Source organism: Macrosteles quadrilineatus, unplaced genomic scaffold (assembly GCF_028750875.1).
Source record: "Macrosteles quadrilineatus isolate MER2022 unplaced genomic scaffold, UCM_ALF_1.0 Scaffold_9__3_contigs__length_116548681, whole genome shotgun sequence".
NCBI lineage: Eukaryota > Metazoa > Arthropoda > Insecta > Hemiptera > Cicadellidae > Macrosteles > Macrosteles quadrilineatus.
Window position 1 is genome coordinate 68,682,868 of NW_026542602.1, and position 22,617 is coordinate 68,705,484.

Below are 22,617 nucleotides of genomic sequence, written 5' to 3' on the forward strand. Positions count from 1 at the left end.
CAACAGAATTTCAAATAGCACTACATATTAAATTAATTTTAACTTAAGTTTTGTTATTTAGTTGAAAATTTAAGTTAAAATTAATTTTATAATTAAAAATGTAACAATTATTTTATAATTAAAAAGTTAATATTTCTAACTAAAAACTTATGAAATAAATTTAAAGATTTTCTTAAATTGGCTTGAGGGGCTCTCCCACAATCCCCCACTCCTTCGAAGTGGTTCTCACCAGTTTCTGGAAGAGGAATCTGAGATGCTATTCTATATCTTGGGCCCGAAGTCCGTGACGCTACCGACTGAGCCACCGACTCACCAAACAATCAACACATGATGTTGACTAGCTAACAAGAGTTTACTAAAACCACTTTATTACCTTCCTTGTCGCAACAAACCTAAGTCAGTACATATTAAAACTAATTTTAATTGATTTTAAGTGAAAATTCAACCAAATCTTAATTTACTTAGCTTTATTTGGTTTGCTGTGGTAGCGGTTCTATTTTAAATTAGCTAATTGAATTTAAACCGAAGAATATGTTTTCATATCTAGGTTTAAATTCTTCAGATTAGTTATTTAAATGGTTACGAAACCTTTAAGCTATTTTTGAAGTTGGTAGGATGAAGAGGTTATGATTCTGCACAACACTATGGTATCCCACAAACTGTTGTTAAGTTAATCCTAGCAGTCGTTTGTTGTAGCTGTTGGTGGATTCCAGAAAAGCTTTCCAGCTGAAGTAATCCCAGTCACCATTCAAGCGGAAGAATACCTGGCTTTAAATCTGAAAACAATGCCTTATTCCCGTGTTCCACGCACTGTTAAATTCTAACGGCTAAATCGAGTGAAAACTTATTTCAGATTTGGTTTACCAGGAACCGATTTGTAATAACTGTTGGAATTAGTTACAATATTGCCAAAAGACTTCTTATTTACAATGTCATTGTTAAACTGTTTGTAGCAACGTTTTATATGGTCCCTATTTATATAGCTGTGGTCATATTTCCACTAGCATTTATTGATAACAGTGTGAGGCTAGGTTTTATATTCTTCATTTCATAAGTGGCTGTGATGTATTTAACAAACATATTTTTAAAATGCAAATTTTTAAACATTTTTTACGTGTATTAAAATTTTAAATTGTGGTTTCACTCATCGGGACTTTATATTGAAGACTTTTAAGTTGCCTCAAATACATACCGATCATGGAAACCAATTCCCTCCACAAGTATTGGTACAAGTATTGGTTGGTGTAAATACCAGAATTTATGCGATCAATATCAGGTCATCGTCAGGCCAGTACAGATGTCTTCTCGCTTCATTCGAAGGTCGTCCTTATGAATTGATGACCTTCGAAAAAGTGTATAGACATCTGCACTGGCCCGACGATGACTCTTTTGAAAGTCGAAACCGTTTGCAATTTAGCAACACATTGATTGCATAATTGCAGGTATTTAAACCAATTCTGTAGAATTCAAAGTTGTTTTAAAAAGTAATAATTTAAGTAATTTAATAAATTAGCCGAGGTATACATACTTTCATCTAACCGTCGTTTCTGACCTAAATAACTGGATATATGTTGTTGTAGCTTCAAAACAAATGAATTCCTGTTTATATAAGTTTTCGAACACATATTTTACTGGTTTGCTTCTTAATTATCTTCAATTAATACAGTATATAAAAACACAGGGTTGTTATATAGTTATGGCCCAGTAATTGCTCTAAAATTCAGTAATATCATAGACTAACCAACACAAGTAGACTTCTTATCCCATTCTAAATTATGAATCTTTTAGAGTCAATTTCATCATTTATGCTTTACTGTTTGGTTATGTACCAACTAGGCTATGAGTAATTAATTGTTTGTGATTAGATCGTTTCATTAGGTTAAATGCGGTTTTAAATTACTGAAATAACAGGAAACAAATAAACAAAAGTACAAGTAGACAAACACGACCCCTATAGAGTAACGGACGGAACTAACAATAAAATAATTGTCTTCAGCTGATATGATATGATTAGAAATCTACTAAGGGAGTATGCTTTGTTTATGGTATTATGTAGTGATATTTTGATGAGATCTCCTATACAACAATTTGAAACAACCCAAAAGTATGTCAATAAGGCACAAATTAATGTATCAACAAGCCTTTAAGGTTTTGATTATTCGTTGAAAATGTGTAAAAAGCTGTAAATAAAGCAAAGACAATAAGATAAACAGCGGTTGACGGTTTTTAGAAAAATTCCTTACAAATGTTATACAACTTAAATATACCAAAATATAATTAACTATGTTACCTCTTTATTAAATTATTTTATTACATACCTGTATACATCAATGTTTGTGTAGGATGTGTAGAATGTATGAGTGATTCTATTGTAAGTATATTTTAACGAGAGGGCTTTTAATACATAAAGAGAATATTTATAATAGAATATAACAATATATCACAAATCCTACATGAAAGATAAACCGTTTACCAAGAACAGCCTTAGTTGCAGACCACGTGGATTAAATGGAAACCATTTTACCTAGATTAAAGCCGCTTGAATTATATAGCAGGCCTTTAACGCTCAGATTGTAAACTTTAATGGAATATTTAATTACAACTAACTCATTTCTTATTTAGCAAATGGACAACGTGTATAAAGAAAAAAACTGAGTGAGATTATTATTATTACTTTAGGATAAAATATTGCAAATGATCATCTTCGAGTTTACCAAATTTAAATAAAAGTAAGAAGAAGTTATATAATGAAATATTTGCTAATCCCGATGGGTCTACAATTTTTGGCAAGGTTTTGACAAGAATGAAATAAATATACTTGAAATTATACAAAAAATATGGCTAAGCTATCCCTTATAAAATTATGTAAGAAATATTATAGGTGTTGAATTATTAATATTATTTTTTTTCGATTGAAATTTAATTAGGTAGTAACCATTTTACTTTACTAATGTCACAATAAAGCCAATGTTTATATCTAACAGTAATTTCAGATGACTACTAACTGTTTATTAATGGTTTGGAATTAGCCATGGATAGCACGTAATTCCCAAGGTGAAACATTTCTGATATCATAATTTCTCAGCAAAATCACATCGTAATATTTTGGTTAATCTACGATCTCAATTCCTATTGAACTCTTGTGTCATAAACTATAGTGTATACATTTTAGAAAATATCTAAAATATTCGTATAGGATACAGCTAACCTTTTGCTTAGAAGGGAGTTTATCTTAAATGTAATCCCGTTGTAGTACAAACTTATAATTTCCTATTACATGCAGTACAGATGCCAATTGCTTATTATTTGAACTAAATGTAAATTCTCTATTTACAAATAATTTTATACAATCATTTGATTATATAATATTGTCATTGGAAGGAAAAAAAGATTAAGTAAATGCAGTTCAAAGACCAACAGCATTGTTTTCCCCCAGAGGTTTATAAAGTTGTACATTGGGTTTGGTAACATGAGTTAACATAGTTATATGCCCAGAAAACTTACAATCCATCCTCCAAATTATTGCATTATTTTAAAATGAATTAGTAACAACCTGGATTGATTACATATAATTTACTAAATAAGATTTCAAATGTTTCACTTTTTGCACGAGGCTTATTAGAATTGTTCATTATACCTAACAAAAATTTAAAAAACCATGATATTTTAACAGTATGTGTTTTCTTGTGATCTTTCTTTTAATTGTTAATTTCTAACTTATTAATAAGTGTTAATGGCGAGGCGTCATCTCCACGAAGTATCCCTCCACGCTGGTCAAAACAACGGTTAGTTTCACTCGCAACTTGTGTACATCCACTACAGGCGTTAATTTGTATTTTCTCAGAATTTGTACTACCAAGACCTTGATGAAAAGCGATGCGTACTGCTTGCCTGCAACAAGGTTATAACATGGGGGTTGTAAAATATATTTTCCACAAGTTATTAAGCAAAGGGAAGTAATGCGTTGCGTTTTTCAAATGACCACACTCTTACATTTCACTTGACATGGAATATGCTGATAATGTATATTCTTTTTCTAGCAAATAAATATTTTACCTTGCTAACTTCTGACATAGTTGGTGGCATTTGCTTGGGACTTAGTTAAATAATAGATATATTACATCTCCCAATAAACAACTTTTTTAACAGAACATTTTTTTTATTTCCTTAGCTTATCAAGGTCATGCACAGTTAATCCTTAGCCTATTGCCTAGCTTGTCCTTTACCTATGCAGTCCCTTGGTCCTCCACTGAATGCTACGTTGACATGTTTGCCTCTTGATGCGACGTTTTCTGGCGAGTAACGATCAGGATCGAACCGTTCGGGGTTAGGGAACATCTTGGGATTCATGTGTACTCCGTAGAGTGACAAAAAAATGCTTTGATTGGCTGGAACAGTGCAATCACCTGGAAAACATAGAACATTTTTTTAACTTCATGGTTTGGTTGGTAGTAAAGTAGTACATCTTGTGAATAACTATATTTTTAAAAACATTTGGCAGCCTCTTTTAGTACCTTGCATTTGCTCATCGAAAATGGTCACAGAGGCCTGCGCATGAAACGTATCCAGAAAAGAAAGGGATGAGCCAGTACAGTACAAGGTGGAAGTAAAGTACAGTAAAGTACAAGGTAAACTGTGAAAAAGTAGTGACGGATCCAAACCCATAAATCTTGGGCCCAAAGTCCGTGGCACTACTAATTAATCCACACACTCACGAAAATAGAGGTAAACGAAGAAAGAAGAAGAAAAAGTATTGAGTAAAGTAAGTCCATAATCTAATGCGAATTTGCCTATACATATATAAGTAAGGTTTACTTGTATTTATATTTTTGCGTACGTTTTGTTTCTGAAGTTTGGGACATATGAATTGTCTGAGTTCAACAGATTCCAGAAAAACAAATGTTCTATAAAAATAAAATGTTTAGTCGTAACCTAAAAAGTAACATAAATTGTATTACCAATGAAAAATTGTTAAAATACTACAAATGTCTACAATGCATTTCAAAAGCATCGACGAATAACTTGTAACTTTTTACTAAGTCAGTAGTTAGAAAGATAATTTTAACTGCCACAACATACTCAGTTTGATTTCTTCAGTTGTTTTCCTTATGATTAATGGGACAATGGAGAATCTACGAAGGCTCTCCTGGAAGCATTGGTCAAGGTAGATCATCTGGTGGATATGATCTGTGGTGACGTCATCATCAGGTCCAACAACTGAGGTGATCTCTTCATATAGCTTGTCCTTTGACAAGTACATATCATATAATTTTGTTATTAGTGCCTTTGATTGTTGTAAAATAGTTATTTGTATAAATAGTGTGCGAAGTGGCACTTTGCTGCACATGAAAAATAAATGTTTATGCACAAGCCGCAGGCGAGTTTGGAAAGTTTCTAATGTGTAGCAAAGGCACTTTGCGCTCGTGTTACAAATTATGTTTTTCATACAGTAACTATAAAGCATAGAATTAATTTGTCTTTCAAACACATAACAACATGTTTTAGGTTAGGTTAAATCCAGTAGGATCGTAATCGTAGAATTGAGTGTTGCCAACTTATTTCACAAGCGTACACGTATTATGTGTCTAATAACAGCACACTTTTTAGTGTTGTTTGATTGGAATACTGGAGTGTGGGATAAAATGAGTGCGGCAACCTTCTCAGGTAACTGTAGGAGAACTGTTTTGATGTACTAGTTTATAAGTTATTTGTACCTGGTATTCAGGGTATTGTGCCATGGCCATGAGAAAATAGGATGCTTGGTTGACTACCGTATCAGTACCCTAGAAAATCATATTACATTAGAAGATTATATTTAAAATTGTATTTTAGCTTAGAATATTTTAAAAACGGTACCCTTAAACGGTTTATATCTATACTTATGTAATACGCAAGCAGGTGTCTTGTGGCAATTACTCCTCCGAAACTATTAAACCGATCGACAAGTTTTTGGTGTCATTGGAAAGAGCGTAACGTGAAGTTGTGCAGGAAATTTCTTTTAGGGAAATAGTTAGAGAATGAGGCCCTGGGGCCCTTTAAAGTTTCGTATTTATCCATAAGATTAACATGGGAAACAAACATTGTTATGAAACTCCAGCTGTTGTCAGAAATTGATATATATTCAATCTAGTGTCAATTAATAATACGGAAAGTAATAAGTAATATTAATAATTAGTTATTTGTGTAACTAGTGGTGAAAGTGGCACTTTGCTGCACACGAGAGCAATGTTTACGCACGAGCCGCAGGCGAGTGTGGAATGATCTCGAGTGCAGCAAAGGCCTTTTTCCCTTGTGTTACACATCATATTTTTCCTACAGTCACTATATAGTTATTTGTGTAACTAGTGGTGAAAGTGGCACTTTGCTGCACACGAGAGCAATGTTTACGCACGAGCCGCAGGCGAGTGCGGAATGATCTCGAGTGCAGCAAAGGCCTTTTTCACTCGTGTTACACATTATATTTTTCCTACAGTCACTATAAATCAAATAAACAATTAGTCTTTCAAACACTATACAACACGTTTTTAGATTCAGCTGGCAACACAAACGGTGCCCTTAGAGAAAGTAGTACCCGCGGTCCGTATCACTCCACTATTTTCCTCGGCAAGAAATGTGCTCCGCGTTTTGAGAATATAGTTCCGTATGTTTTTGTAATTTAAAGTGGTTTCCGCGCCTAAAAAATGCTTTAAATGTATTTTTTGTTTATTAAGATCGTAGGAATGTTTTAAAAACATTTAAAATAAAAGTCCAGGAAGTTCAGAAATACCGAAACTATAAACACGAAATGACAGGTTAAATCGTAGTTATAACAGTCAATCAGCTGCTCATAGTATAATTATCTTTAAGTGTTGCCAACCTATTTCCGAGCGTACACGGATTACGTGCATAATAGAACCACGCTGTTTTGTGTTGTTTCGTTGGAATCCTGATGTGCGGCGAAGTATAAACCGTACGGCAAAGTATAAACCGTACGGCAAAGTATAAATATGCAGCAATTAGCAGCTTTCTGTACTATAAACAGTACAAGGAAGCCAACTTTGTCGGGTGACTGTAGGAAAAAGCATATAAATAATTAGTCTTTCAAACACTATACAACACGTTTTTAGGTTCAGCTGGCAACACAAATGGTGCCCTAGAGAAAGTAGTACCCGTGGTCCGTATCACTCCGCTATTTTTCCTCGGCAAGAAATGTGCTCCGCGTTTAGAGAATATAGTTCCGTATGTTTTTGTAATTTGAAGTTTGGTTTCCGCGCCTAAAAAAATGCTTTAAAGGTATTTTCTTGTTCATTAAGATCGTAGGAATGTTTTAAAAACGTTTAAAAGAAAAGTCCAGAAAGTTCAGAAATACCGAAACTATAAACACGAAATGACAGGTTAAATCGTAGTCACGATTACTAGAAAAAAACCCGGTATGGATCATAAACATAAACAAAGTGACGTTGTTGGCCCGAATCCTATACTAATAGCATTGAACATATGTTTTAGCAGTTCCATTTAAAAAATTTTAAATCATGTTTATTTTCGGGCCAAAAACGTCATTTGTTGATGTTTATGATCCATACCGGGTTTTTTCTAGTAATCGTGATCGTAGTTATAATAGTCAATCAGCTGCTCATAGTATTAATATCTTTAAGTGTTGCCAACCTATTTCCAAGCGTACACGGATTACGTGCATATAGTCCAGGAGCTGAGGGGGGTTGAGCATGCATGAAAGTAGTACGCAATGTTATTGCTGATTATTGTAATATGGACTGTGGTGATCAAAATTACGTATGTCGCCTATTTCAAAAGTGGTCGATAAGGTGGGGGGGAGGGGGCAAACATGGCGGTTTGCGCTATGCGTTAAAACGCTGATAGTTCGAAAACGGTAGAAGATAGAACATCTGTTAGAACGTCGTTGTAATCCTAACAATATGGACAACAATAATGGTCATTGGGTCCGAGGTCGTATCTCTATAAATAAACAAGTTATTGTATAAAATATGTAAAAATGGACTTTTCGTGTAGATTTTTTACCGAAAGTAGAATTAATTTGTGAATGTCGCAAAGAAGTAATATCAAATATCTTTGCTGATAGTTGTAATATGGACTGTGGTGATACAAAATACGCATGTCGCCTACTTTTCAGGTGGTCGAGAACTTGGGGGGAGGGGGGCAAAGATGGCGGAACGCGCTATACATCGAAATGACTGTAGCTCGAGAACGGTACGAGATAGGACATCGGTTAAAACGTAGTTTTAATCCAAACAATATTACCAATAGAAAAGGTCATTGGGTAAAAAGTCGTATCTTAACTAATAAAAAAGTTATAACAATAATAAGTTTAACAAAATCTACATCGTACAGCTATTTTTTTCGAAAATCGTATGGATTTTTGATAAATTTGTGAGAATATTTTATAATTACGTTTTTCTTTTGTTTAGGTGCAGTTGTAAAACATTATGGCTTTGGTAAGGGACCGCTGGAGAGTGTTCGTCGAGGCCCTATGCTCCCCCTAGGAGCGCAAGGAAATAAGTCAAGTAAGACAAATTTGTTATACTACAAAATACCACAAATTTAAAGAACCAAATTTTCTCAAACCGTGTCATCCCCATCGCAAACGCAGAGCACGAGTATAACTGCAATAAGCATTTTATGCTATACGCCATCCCCGTACGAAGGACGGGTACCCTGCTTGTATAACAATAAATGAACGGAGCTTTTAGCACACCCACAGGCACAGTGAAACGAATCTAGAATTTTTTAATACATTTATGTTGATAGAGTTGAGTGTGACAAGAAAAAAAAACTGTTTTTAAAAACGTTTATATAATGTAAAAATGAATTAAATTAAAATAATGAAAATGAAAGGTTTGAGATGGGTTAGCTGTCATGCTAATATTTGTCTTTCCCGACAGTCCAAGAGTGTGGAAGCCTAACTAACTAACTTGCTCCCATGTTTAGGAAGTTTAGTCTGACATGGCTACTACATCCTATATATTAAAACGAAACAGGGTTTTTTTTATTTCACGATTCTGAATCAACCACTTGACGGATTTTTATGATTTTTGTGTTGAAAGAAAGATAATTTTGAAAACTAGGGAATGTCGAAGCCGAAATTTTAGTTTAGGGTGTCAGTTTTTTAGAAATTAAGTTTTAATTTTCAAAAAGTCTAGCAGCCGACGGACGAGTTAAAGTCGTTTTAGTGGTGGTTTAACTAACAGCTGGTTTCTAACTGTCATTGAAATGTTTATGTTACAAGTTGTTTGTATACTAAAATATTGATCGTCAGAGTTTGCCTACACACTATCTATATATTAATAGGCAAGCATGTTTCTTTAAAACCTTTTTTCTCAGCTTGTGTGCATCGTGGGGTAAATCTGCGCATACCTTTAGAAAGCAATTTTACTGTAGGTGTGCAGAATCTCTTTATAAATTTAAATAGGCTCAAAGATAAGCACAAAAAATGAGTTTAAACATTTGAAAAAATTAACATGGATCTTATGCGTTGCCATGCTGGTGACGAAATAACAACGAAATATAAACAGAAAATCAAAACAAATGGAAGAAACTCCAATCACATGTTTTATTTACAGTGTGGGGTGAAAATAGAGAAGTGAGTACATTACATATTTTTGGTCGAGTTTCGACCACTGGACGACCTCTCGTTTTACTTTAAAATGCAGTTTATTTTCTACCGTAAAAGATCTATGTTATTAGGAGATTGTGTAATTTTGAGCTTAAAATTTTAAACGTATAATCAAGTTTTGTCATTATACAATCCGACTAAGTGTAAGTGCTTAATACTTTAAGGTATAAGTGGTTTACGTGTTAAAACATCTTTTTCTAGATGTTTGAATATAAGAATGGCTGCATATAGTACACATTTTATTCTATTGAAAATGTCAACCGGTGTAGTAGGTCTCCAGAAAACTGACCAGTAAGCTGCAGGGTGCCAGTAGAAACCAAAATCGATTCATACCATATCATAACTATCCCAGTAGTAGTGTATGATTCAGAAACTTGATAAAGGGGTACATTCCAAAAGTAGACCAAAAGGCTCGGATCTCGGATGGGCTGGGCAGGATTTGCATGGCGGAGAGAAGATACTTCAACTTTTAAAAGTGTATTCCAAGGAGTACTACAAGGTAGACGACCACTTGGAAGACCAAGTAAGTAATGGAAGAGATCTTCAGACTGGAATCTTACTGTCTTCCTGTCATACAGAAATAGCAGGGGATAGAAGAGAACGGGAGGCCAGGATCATTTTAGAGGTTTCAGTGGCCAAGGTGGTAAAATAAGGTACGGTAAGTGATAGTAGGCCTTAGTTATGCAGTGGAAGGTAGTATGTAGCTACTGTACTCAAAACCAGTGTGTGTGAATCGGACACCAAGTTGTAAACTAGCTGTTCTGAATCATATTCAGTTTTAACTGACTACTCGATTCCCGTACGTAGGACGGGCCAACAGCTCGTATACATTTAATTATAATTGAAATACATAATATATCAGGAGCTTTACCACTGATTATCATGTATGCTGCATCATTAATATATTCCATCATGTTGACTTTTGTCGGTCCATTGCCCACCTCAGTGGACAGTCTATTGATGACATAGCGAGAATGTTTGTTGTAAACTGGCATCATCAGGTTCAAGTTGTGAGGCCTAAACATTGTATTGATCACTTTTCGAGTTGGTTTCCAAACTGGGCCTGAAATGGAAAATATCACCAGGTTATTTCATTAAATAAGGTTTTTTTATGCTACTCATCATTTTACATATTGATGTGGTTGCTGAAAAGATAACATAATATCAAATAGATTAGTGCTTCGTAAGAAATGTGGCAGGTTTAGGAAATCATTGGTTCATATTGCATCCTCACTAGACAATCTATCATACTATTATTACAAGTGAGAAAGTTTGGATTTATGTATGGATGTTTGTGACAAGTAAACCCCCATGGTAACCTAAAAAGTCCCATGTTAACCTTATGAGTATTACAATTGAAAAGGAATTAAAGAATTTTGTCAGCTGTTTCAACTGCACAAGTTGGTTCTATGATATTAAATAGCATTAAAAAGTTATAAGGTTTACCAACAGGGTGCAGCACTGTTATTTTTTCCATTTATTTTTTATTAAAATGACAACAGCTAATTTTAACCAAATAGCGACCAAAAGCTTTGGTTCACAATGAGAACTTTACTTTTTCTATGGTGCAGTGGTAGAACATTATGGCTATGGTAGATGTGCTATATATAGCATACTGTATAAATTAATAAAAACCATATTTTCTTAAACCGTGTCCTCTTCCATTACTGCAATTAATTAGCATTTTATATTTATCTTCAAACCCCGTACAAAGGGCTAGTATACAATATAGGCAAACACGAAATTTGCCGTTAGAACTTATCCCTAGTTTTTCAACAACTTTTGTTAGTTTATGGCTCAATTTAATTATCTCATTGAGCAGATGTCAGTTATGCCTAGAGCAAAAGTCCCTTGGAGATCTGCTCCAGTGTCTTTTAAAGTTCCAATGTTATCCTTATGAAGAACAGATTTGTTTTTATTATGATCCGCCGGATAATTTTACACAAACATTTATTGAAACAGCTGTTAACAATTAAGTTATAATACAAGAAAACACATGTTATAAACATTTACTGACTTATATTAGAATAAAATATTGAGATTATTCTTATGCTTTTAATAGTACTAGTATACCTGGTGCTCGATTTCAAATAATTGCTAAGTATTACAGGCGTTATTTTAAAACGAATAACAGTAATAATTTCTGGTGATTTTAAAAGATCCGACTCAAAGATTATGGAAATACTCAAGATGTACATAACAGATCGGTATAATCAAATTTTCTTGTAAATATCTTATCATTTTTCAAAAGCTGATCTTGTTTTTTAGTGTTTTCTAGAAATAGCCTTACACATAGCCGCATTAGGTTGTCCATAATAACGATAAAAAAAAACATTGTTTTTATTTCTTCACTTCATTCGACATCTTCGTAACTACGTAAGAATATTTTTACATATAATTCCAAAACTGGTATTAAAATTTAATTTTTAATATTTTTTTGTGATTGATTTACATAAGTGATTTTAGGCATAAAGTGTTACTAATACACATGTGAAAATGTGGTGAACATTTTTTATTGCTAGCTGAAATTGTTGAGAGAACATGGTACCTAAATATATGCTGATATCCAATTTAATTGGCATTGGGCGTGAAAAGGTGCCACCTCCCCCTTTTTTAAGCTATACATTTTACTCTGAATTACAATTTGTGTTTTAACAATGAGTAGCCGATTTCCAAAACCTGTTATCTCCACTTCAGCTACAGAATCTAAACCTGTTATAAAACCATACATGATTACTCTTCCAAAACCAGTTATATAACTTTAGTACAGTATGACTGCCATTGTAAAACATTTCCAAAACCAGCCAACTATTTCTCTTTACCTAAAATACTTTTTCCCTATAGTATATTATAATAACGAACAATGGAAATTAGTGTTGGCTAGGTGAAAAAAGGAGTTGCTGTTAAGTCAGCGTGGCTTGAAGGTGTAAAAGACTTTTGGAACTGAACTTCGGTAAAAATTGGGACGCTAATTAATTATTGAAGTTTTATACAGAAGTATTCAGAAGACAAAACCCAGCTGAAGAGCAAGGGGCACTAGGTGAGGGGCAGGAAGAGCTGATAGACTTTGATTTGAATGAAGACGTAGAAGATTTTGCCTTTTAGATATAGAAAAGTTCATGAAATTTTTACGCTAATAGGATTTTAATAATATTTTCCTGTAATTTCAGATTTTTATTGCAAAACAGCTATTTTATTGAATCCTGTCTTTAACAGGTTATGGAAATGTAAATGGTTTTATCAGGGTTTGGAAATTGACTAGAGATAACATGACTTCCTATAAAATTCCAATACCAGTTTATTTGTTTTTCCATATCCAAAACCAACTATATCCAACAGTTAAATATTTGTTATAAAAAAACTAATAACCTGTGATTATCAAGCACTATATAAATCTAAAAACATGATTTTTTAATGATTTTAGAAGGAAAACATCATACGAATATCTTTATTAGTATATAATTTATCAGTTTTTGATGAATAATGGAAAGTTGTGAAAAAATCAAATAACAGGTTTTGGAAATTGGCTTCTAGTTTTTCATGTTATGTTATAAGACAAAATCATACTTACTGGGAGCCGTAAGCAAGCCATGTTTAATTGGGCCTGCTCCTGAGTCCAGTCCCATTATCAAATAGTCGTACTCCTGTGCTTTGTCAATAGTTTTTGAACTGGCCATCACTGCCTAAGGAAAAAATCTTTCAAATTCCAATCCAGAGGTAATATCATTAAGCATCACAATAGGTGATATAACACAGCCAACACAACCTTAGTGACCACTTGGGAAACGTTTACCGGTAGAAAAATATTTCTTAAGTCATATCCAACAGTATCGTCAAGTAACTTTTAGCTTAGCTACTATTGGTTTCATAAAGTCACTAAGAAGTAAGGTACAGAAGAAACAACTAGCATAGGCCTACCATACACGTTCAGTTTGGCCTCAAGGTGGCGATTACTTGAGGAGTATCGCCGGCCGGACGGCCGGGTGGGGAACCGTTAGGCCTAGCCTCAAGGTAGCTAGGCAGAACTGTACATGTATGTGGAATCCCCACAGTCCCAGACCCCAATTCTAGTTGTAAACTTCAGATCATCCAGTGTGCTCTCTGCATGATCAAAGTATCGCAATCTTGCTGTTAACGTTTTGTCAGGCTTCATGGATAGCCTCATAACAATGTCTTGCTTGGCAATAAAAAATTCAACTAATCTTTATAACTCCAGATAAGTTAGTTCTTCCATTCGTAAATGGTTCTTCCAAACTCTTGAAAACACCGTAGTTTGGCTGGTTTGGTTGGTAAATTAACACGATTATTTTCCTTTCAAGCGATGACTTTGCCCACGAGTTTCTCTTTACCTTTCCCCATTTGCTATAACATACACCATTACTGTCATTGCCACAATATCTTCAATAGTTGACATGTCGATCTTTCAAAGTACGCATTCGAACAAAGCTACCCCGCGACTCCTATATACGAGCCGGTTTGCAAATACGGTCCATGTGTGGGGTGAAGATGATATCGGTACGGAACGTGTATGGTAGGCGACCATTCGCTTTCATCTTAAGTATGCAGTAACCATAGTTGAGGCGAGCAAAGAAGAGCACAGGGGTAACTATGAGGAAATTCCTGTCGCACAGTTCACAGGGCATTCCTCAACCGTGAGCGTTGTAGTACATGAGGAGGAGAGGGGCGACATTAGACATTGCTGTAGATATCAGTACTATTGCTAGACACCCCTTAAGTGTACAATTGAATGTTACGCATTTGCCTTATTTCTCTGTTATACATTGAATTTAATTCACAAGGCCAGACTACCTGCTAGTTTTAGCAATACTTAGAGCATGTTTCATCAAATACAACAGTCCAGCAGAATTGACAATGAGCTTGTAGACAGCAATAATAATTAACTATGCAAACCTTAATATGAGCATACACGTTTTACACAATTAGCTTGAAGAAGAAAGAATTTAGACTCAGTGGAAGTGTCTACACATATCTAGATCTACAAATCATTATGAAATTAGCCACATGATTTAACTGACAGACCTCATTTATATCCAACACCATTAATGACGTAGCGGTTGGAATAGGACAACTATAAACACCACCGGCATTCCATAGATAACGGGAGAGGTTCAAGGACACATCAGTCATGACCACGCATCTACCATTGTCCTATATTGGCCAGTTGAGAATATTCGTTCAGTAATGTCTTTCCGTTTATCTTGTTTTATGTTTTCTGTACTTATTTGTGTATTTCACGACAACATATTCTTGAGTGACATGGCATTTGAAGAATCCTGATGATGAGATTTCGATCTCGAAATCGGTCGCCGTAGACGCCAATCAGATCACCGAGGGACAGGAAAACTAACCCACTCAATAGCACAAGTTAGTGATCCTGCGCCACTAAGCACTAATTTAAAACATATTCAGTTTAAAACATATTGTACACCTTAAGCTTCAAATGATTAAGTTACCCTTATGTCGTCAATGTCATGGACAACCAGATAAGGCAAAGGTCCTATCCAGAAACACACAGTATGTAAGCCTTGGGCCACAACTTTTCTTGATTCTTCAAGAATATAGTTTGTTAAATCTGCAAACAATCGCACTTAGTTTAGAGTGGGGATATAAAAGCAATAATTAGACTTAAATCAACTACTGACTTAAGAATTAGGTTATTGTTTTTGTGGACACATTGAAATTCATTCTTCCCTTTCTTTGCCTTCAACCTTGAATATTTTACCCAAATATTTAATCCTGAATATTCAACCTTTAGCAGTTCGGTAGTTAATTACTTAACGGAGTATACACACCGGTTTAATTAATGTAGTGTTACAATGCATGGCTTAATTTATTACGAGCTGTTGGTCCTTCCTACCTACGAGAATCGAGTAGTCAAAACTTATTTTAATTCAGAACTGCTAGTTTACACGCATAAATACGAATTCTGGCAGTTTTAATAGGGAAAATAATCTTTTAAACAAATGTCACGTAACCACTTATTCTTTCATCAATATATGCCTATAACATATAGATTTTAAATGCCATAATTTTGAAATAAAAAAACAATTGTGTCAATTTGAAATTTCTTTATGTGAGTTTGGTTGCTGATTAACACACACTAGTTTTGAGTACAGTAGTGATTTTCCAATTTAAACTGCCAGAATTTGTCTTTGTGCGTTTAAACTGACTGTCCGGAATTATATTCATTGTTGATTAACTACTCAATTCCTGTACATTGGTCGGGCCAACTGCTCGTTGAATTTTATTTATGTTGTGTATTTTTCAACCTATAGGCTAGTTTCAAACTACTTACACTCCAGTCCCCACCGTACTGCATGTAAATCTCCAATCAGAGGCCAAGCTCGTGATGTACATGGTAGTTTGGAAGCGACTCTCAGTAGATCTCTGTACCTCCATCGATACCAGCAATATAGGCTGACTACCAACACTAGGCTGGAGTACAGCACGCTGGATACAATGGTCAATACTTCCATACTGACCAGGGCTAAAACCAAAGTAAAAGACACCGAGATAAATAGTTATTTGTGTAACTAGTGGGCGAAGTGGTACTTTGCTGCACACGAGAGAAATGTTTGCGTGCAAGCCGCAGGTGAGGGTCGAAAGTTTCTCGAGTGCAGCAAAGGAACTTTGCACTCGTGTTACACATTATACAGGGCGAGTCTGGCTTGTCATTCAGGGATGAACTTTTCCCCACAAATTCATACTCAAGGAACAACATATGTTTTTACCATTTTTTAAATACAGGGTGTTGAGAAACGGGGGGTTATAAGTTCGAATCTCAGAGTTTTAAAATGTAAACATATGCCACGTTGTGCATAATGTTAAAGCTCTAGACTAGACAAACAATTTAGTGAAAACAGAACTCCTTTATCTTCATTCGTTTCAAAATGGCGGCCATTTGTATGAAAAATATTGATATTTACAGAATACCCTGTATCTTGGAAACCAGTAGACTTATTTTCGTTCTGTTTGAAAAATTCTTAATCCTCGTGAGTCCAGCTTTAATTTTTATATGTGAAATTTCAACCTTTTTAAAAACTTATTATTTTCGATGATTTTAGCGAATTTCCCTATAGGGAAGTAGCTATTACCGTAGGTCTCATGGTAAGACTTAGGCCCGGGACCGATTTACTTTTTCATTTTAATGTCCCCAGAGGCCAAAAACACCATTCGTTCAAATTTTTATATATGTATATATATATATATATGTATATATATATATAGATAGATTTATATATATATATATGTGTCCGTGAACACGATAACTTGAGTAATTTTTATCCGATTTTGATGAAATTTGGTTTGAAGGTGTAAGGCGGGATAAACTTGAATGAGTTCGCGATCCAGCATGATCGGACCATGGGAACAGGGTTTTATGGGGGGTTTTATGGGGTAAAAATTTGTTTTTCTCACTTTTTACCCTCAAAACACAAAATTTCCCAATTTTTCTCTAAACCTTCTTAAAGAGCTTAAAAAAACAAACAATTCAGTATATCAAAGGGTTTTTGTACGGTTATTGGTTACGGAGAAAACTAAAAAAATGGTAAATTTAAAATTCCCATGTTATTCTTATGGAGAATATTGTAAAATGTTGTAGTTTGCTTGTTTATGGATATATTTTGATCAAACTTGGCAAATTTATTTATTTTATAGTAAGCTATCAATATTTTACTAAAAACACACTACTTTATTAGTTTCCTTGTAGCAGCAAACCTAGGTACTCGTTAAACCTAATGTTATTTAAATAGATCAATTGAAAATCAATTCGGCCAAATGGAAATTCGCTTAGACGGCAGGTTTGCTGCGGCGGGGGTATTATTGTTTTATGTTGGTAGCCTTGTAAATGAAAAAATTTAAATAGCAACATGTGCCCAAGGACATATAATTTTTAAGATCTTGCAAAAACAAACAACTTTTATATTTAAACTCACCGTCTATCTTTGGTAGTTTTCTAGTAATAACACAAAATTCCTATTGCCCGTAAAAAACGCATGTTAAACAGGCAGTACTCTATTGAATAGTGTATCTGCATCCACTTATATCCAGTACTGCACGTTTAACGTGGGTTTTATTTGGGCAATTGGAGTTTTTGCTTAATTACTAGAAAACTACCAAAGATAGACGGTGGGTTTAAACTTAAAAGTAATTTGTTTTTGCAAAATGAGGCCATTTGACAAATGTTGCCGTTTAAAATTTGTCATTTACAAGGCTACCAACATAAAAAATATAATAGAAAAAAATTATTAGTTCTTTAATGTTGACGTGTCGCATATAACATTAAACCTGAACTCACGACGATTGAGAATTTTTCAAACAGAATGAAAATAAGTGGTTTCTAAGATACAGCGTATTCTGTAAATATTAATATTTTCCATACAAATGGCCGCCATTTTGAAATGAATGAAGGAGTTGTTTTCACTAAATTGTTTGTCTAGTCTAGAGCTTTAAAATTATGCAGAACGTGACATATTGTTTACGTTTGAAAACTCTGAGATTTGAACCCATCACCCCAGTTTCTCGAACACCCTGTATTTTTAAAATGGTAAACATGTGTTTATGTTGTTCCTTGGGTATGATTTTTGGGGAAAAGTTTTGTTTCATCTCTGTATGTCATGATGTTTGTCTGTAATCTGTTTAGGGCAGCTTAGAATATTCACCCTGTATTTTTCATACAGTTAATATAAAGCATATAAAATAATTAGTCTTTCAAACAGTTAACATTCAGTCAACGTTTTAGGTTAGAATAAATCCAAGCGTTGAACGAAATAAGCAACGACTGCACCAGCTGATCGTAGTCGTAGTATCTTTGATTTGCCAAACTATTTCCAAGCGTACACGGATTACGTGCATAACAAATGCACACTGTTTTGTGTTGTTTGGTTGGATAACTGATGTGCGGCAAAAATAAGCATGCGGCAAAAGTAAGTAAATGCAGCAATTAACAACTTTCTGTACTATAGAATCAGTGCAAGGAAGCCCATTTTGTCTGGTGACTGTAGGAAAACCACTTTGTCGTTTTTCGAAATCTCTGTCAATTATTGAAATGATTTTTAAATTCAGCATTCAGCATGTTATTCCATGCATGCGCTTTTGATTACAATTGGAAAATATTTTATAGTTTCATGATGGTACATGTAGTTTAGTGGGTTTATCTAGGCTTACAAAAAATAAATCCTACATAATGTACCAAATATTTTACCAATTACCTGTTTATAACGGGAAATAATAATTATTTAAATGAAATTAAGGTGTGCTATCTAAAATTAAGTCAACTTTATTAACTGGCTGGACCACTCCACCCGTCGTTTAAGTGGAGGATTTGCTATGAATTGTCAAAATCGTTCTCCTTTAAAACTAAAATAATCAATATCATGAAATTGACACTTGCTTTCTCCTATCTCGTTAATAAACAAATGAAGAACTTATTTTATTCCATATTCCATTATTCATTTATTACTAAATCACCATATAAATAACCTGACGATGCTTGCAATACATGATAAAGTGTTTAATATTTTTTTCAATTTAACATTTACGTTGCATATTGCTTTATTATGCCACGGCCAGGCCAGTAAAATCAAACATGTTTGAGTTTTCTGGCCGCCACACCAGCCGCCACTACAAATACTTGCCGCTGGAAAGGAAAGTACCTTTATACACAAAGAAAGTATGCAGTAAGGGCAAATGGCAAGTACTTGCGGCCAGCTACTTGCCGTCTCTACTGTCCCCGTCTATAAGCTGCTTAATGCAGATTTATGAATAATCCTAATAGAAATTGGATAAATTTACGCTGTTAGAACCAAATAAATATAAAACTATAGGCTACGGGCATGAAGATACAAAAATATTTAGTATTGCCGATTTGCTTGAGCCTTATGCTGGTTACGGTTCACTCAATAAGTCATAACACATTAACCTTACTGTATTCCAACAAATATATTGACAAAATATTAGTCATATAAATTTATATAGATTTTTCATAGAATAAACCTACATTCCTACATTCCCTCTAGCCTAACGAGCGTTAACCGCACATCTAAACATGATTCAGATTTTTCAATAGACTAAGAAAGTTTACTTTAGTAGTAAAATTCGCTACCACATACCTTCCTCACAGTTGTAGAGAGAAGCTACGAAGCTTCATCTACCGAGATGGCAAGACGAGTGGAACAAGGAAAAGTCAATGTGCCTAATTTCATATTTGAATTTCAAACACACTTGATAACTTCACGATTAACAACCAATGCTTTGGCCTGTTTAATTATTCAAAATGCCTTAGCTACATTGTATTCTGCAAGGTGGTATTAAGGGACTAAAACCTGGGATAGGTGATTAAGCTCGATTAAGCGGTCATAAAAATGCAAACACAGGCTTGTTTAGGCCTACACACTTGTTAATTGATCGAACAACTCCGATTTTTAAGTCTACTGAATAAATGTGCCTCTGAGTGCAATGTTGATTCAGAAGATACGTAATAGCATTGACTATTGGATACAGAAGAAGACATCCCATCTATATGGATCAGCTGTCGCCAATTTTTTGCTAAAAAAGAATGTAGTTGTGTGAGCCAGTCACATATTGCGCTAGTGTCTAAAACTCTATTTTGTACCTTTTCTTCGTTACTGACATAGTTGCTGGGTCACAACAGTTGCTATAGCTCATAATAGGTCATTCCATCAGTTTGACTTGTTAAAACCATCATGTAATCGGCAGAAATCAGTAATTTAGAGCAGCGCAATCTGTAGGTGGCTCACATCAAATAAGAAAAATTTTATTAAAAACCTGGCTACAACTTTAACATGGGGATGGAATGTCTAATAATAGTGTTGTCCATCGACAAATTAAAGAAAAATAATTAAATAAATAGGTTTAAACTAATACAGTGCAATATCATGGCTGTTTTATTTTATTTTAAAACTAAAACCATACTATTGTTATATATATACAGTATACAGGGTGATTGATATAAGTGTGCCAGCTATTTTATTCGAAGGTTATAAGAGATATCAAAAAATGTTAAATTGTAACTGCCTTGAATTTTTTTATATACAAATTTTTTGTCAAGTTTAAAAATAGTTTTAGCCGCCATTTTTCCAATATGGCCGCTAAATTAGATTTTTCTTAAAAGAAGACACTATACTTTATGCATTTTTTTGAAAGTAAATGCCAGTTAAAACGTTTTTATTTCTGGAATTTTTTTCTGTAAACCTACTCATTTAGGAGTGACAGCGTGTTAAAACTAAGAAGAAATGACTTGCAGTGTGCATTCTGCACAATATAGTTCATAAATGAATAAGTTTAGAGAGAAAATGGTAATCTTACTAATATTATAAATGTGAAAGTTTAGATGTATGGATGTATGGATGGATGTATGTTTGTGACAAGTGAACGCAAAAAATACTGGTCGGATCGGGCTGAAATTCGGCATGATGATAGATCATATTCCCGATTAACATATAGGCATATTTTTATCCCAAAAATCCTTCCGGGCTCCGCCCCAGTGGCTCTAGAGTTTCCCATGTTAACCTTATGAGAAATGGAATTAATGAATCTTAACAGCTGTTTCAATTAAACAAGTTGGTTCTGTTCTATGATGTTCAATAGCATTAAAGTTACAAGGATTACCAACAGGGTGCAGCACTATTATTTCTTTTACATTTATGACAACAGCTAATTTGCAACCAAAAGGTGAGTGAGCGTAGCGAACGAACTTCAACCTGGAGGCGAGTGAGCGTAGCGAACGAGCTAACCTGAAGGCAAGTGAGCGTAGCGAACGAGCTATCCTGAAGGAAAGTGAGCGCAGCGAACGAGCTCCAACCTAAAGGTGAGTGAGCGTAGCGAACGAACTTCAACCAGGACGTGGTTGAGCCATGCAAACGAGATCATCTTGAAAATTAAGAAGTTAAACGGGGCAAAGCCCGCGGGTTACAGCTAGTTGTAAATAAGTCTTAAAAATGCACATAAATTCTAAAAATACCATTAAATACATAAAGATTATTGGTTCCATTATTTCAAAAATTGCCGCCATTTTCCAAAATCTCAGAATATTTTAATGGTCTTTAATGGTCGTAATGGCCATAGCTGCGTATGCAGTAAAAATTATTTAAGTATTTTTAGCAATACATTGAAAGATACTACGAAAGAATATATAGAAAGGGTGTTTCTTGTTTTGCTTATCTTTAAGTGGAATTTACGGACAAATAATTGATTAATTATATGATAAAGCTTTTATTTGGCATAGTACTTAGAATGTACTTTTAACTAATATTACATTCTTTTTCCTTTTAGAATAAGCTTGGTAAATATATATACCACTATTCCTGTATATCTTCATGGCCTGTTGGGACATGTTTTTGTATAATTATTAATTGCAAGGAGAATTTTTTTGTTTGATTTCAAAAGTTCTTGTCTTTAACGATATAACAGGTCTGTAGTTTATCTTTAAATTGTGTTTCAATATAGGTTTTTACTACATACTACATTATTTTGTTTTTGCGTAGACAAATTATTTTATAGAGCGAAACTTTTCAACATTCTCGCTAAAAGTTGTAATGGTATATTTCTTTTATTTAAAGTCTGAAATTGATGAGGACGTAATCCAAGATTGGAAGAACATTTTCTTTATTCGTTCACAAATAAAATAGCACCCGTAGAAAGGAAAATAAGCAACATCGCAGAAGAAAGAAGATAATGTACAGTAAAATGTTGGCTTCTAAGTTTTACGCAGCTCATTAGACAAAGTGAAACAACTTAACAACGCCGTCAGAACACATTTTACTCTCATCTTTGCAGAAACCCTTAAGCTATATAACTTTACAGCATTTTAAATTAATCCTGCCATTCTATAAACTAAGAATTAGTAACACAAGAATAACGATGTTCTTTTATTCAACTATTTTACAACAACGTGTTACCTTTCATCAATTCCACATATATAAATATAAAAGTTACGATTTTAATGGATG

General features: G+C 34.1%; 1 protein-coding gene and 1 long non-coding RNA gene across 2 annotated transcripts; both read right to left on the reverse strand.

The window, feature by feature from the left end:
• Window positions 1–3,730: 3,730 nt before the first annotated feature.
• On the reverse strand, window positions 3,731–5,738 carry LOC129003549 (cytochrome P450 4c3-like). The gene is made up of 4 exons (XM_054431846.1): window positions 5,715–5,738; window positions 5,080–5,245; window positions 4,227–4,406; window positions 3,731–3,891 (listed from the first exon to the last, which is right to left on the reverse strand). The coding sequence occupies exons 1-4, from the start codon at window positions 5,736–5,738 to the stop codon at window positions 3,731–3,733; spliced, it is 531 nt and encodes a 176-aa protein (XP_054287821.1).
• A 4,859-nt stretch (window positions 5,739–10,597) lies between these two features.
• LOC129002665 (uncharacterized) lies at window positions 10,598–15,185 on the reverse strand. Its single transcript, XR_008491593.1, has 3 exons — window positions 15,103–15,185; window positions 13,200–13,311; window positions 10,598–10,691 (listed from the first exon to the last, which is right to left on the reverse strand). It is a non-coding gene; the product is annotated as an uncharacterized LOC129002665 (long non-coding RNA).
• Window positions 15,186–22,617: the final 7,432 nt, after the last annotated feature.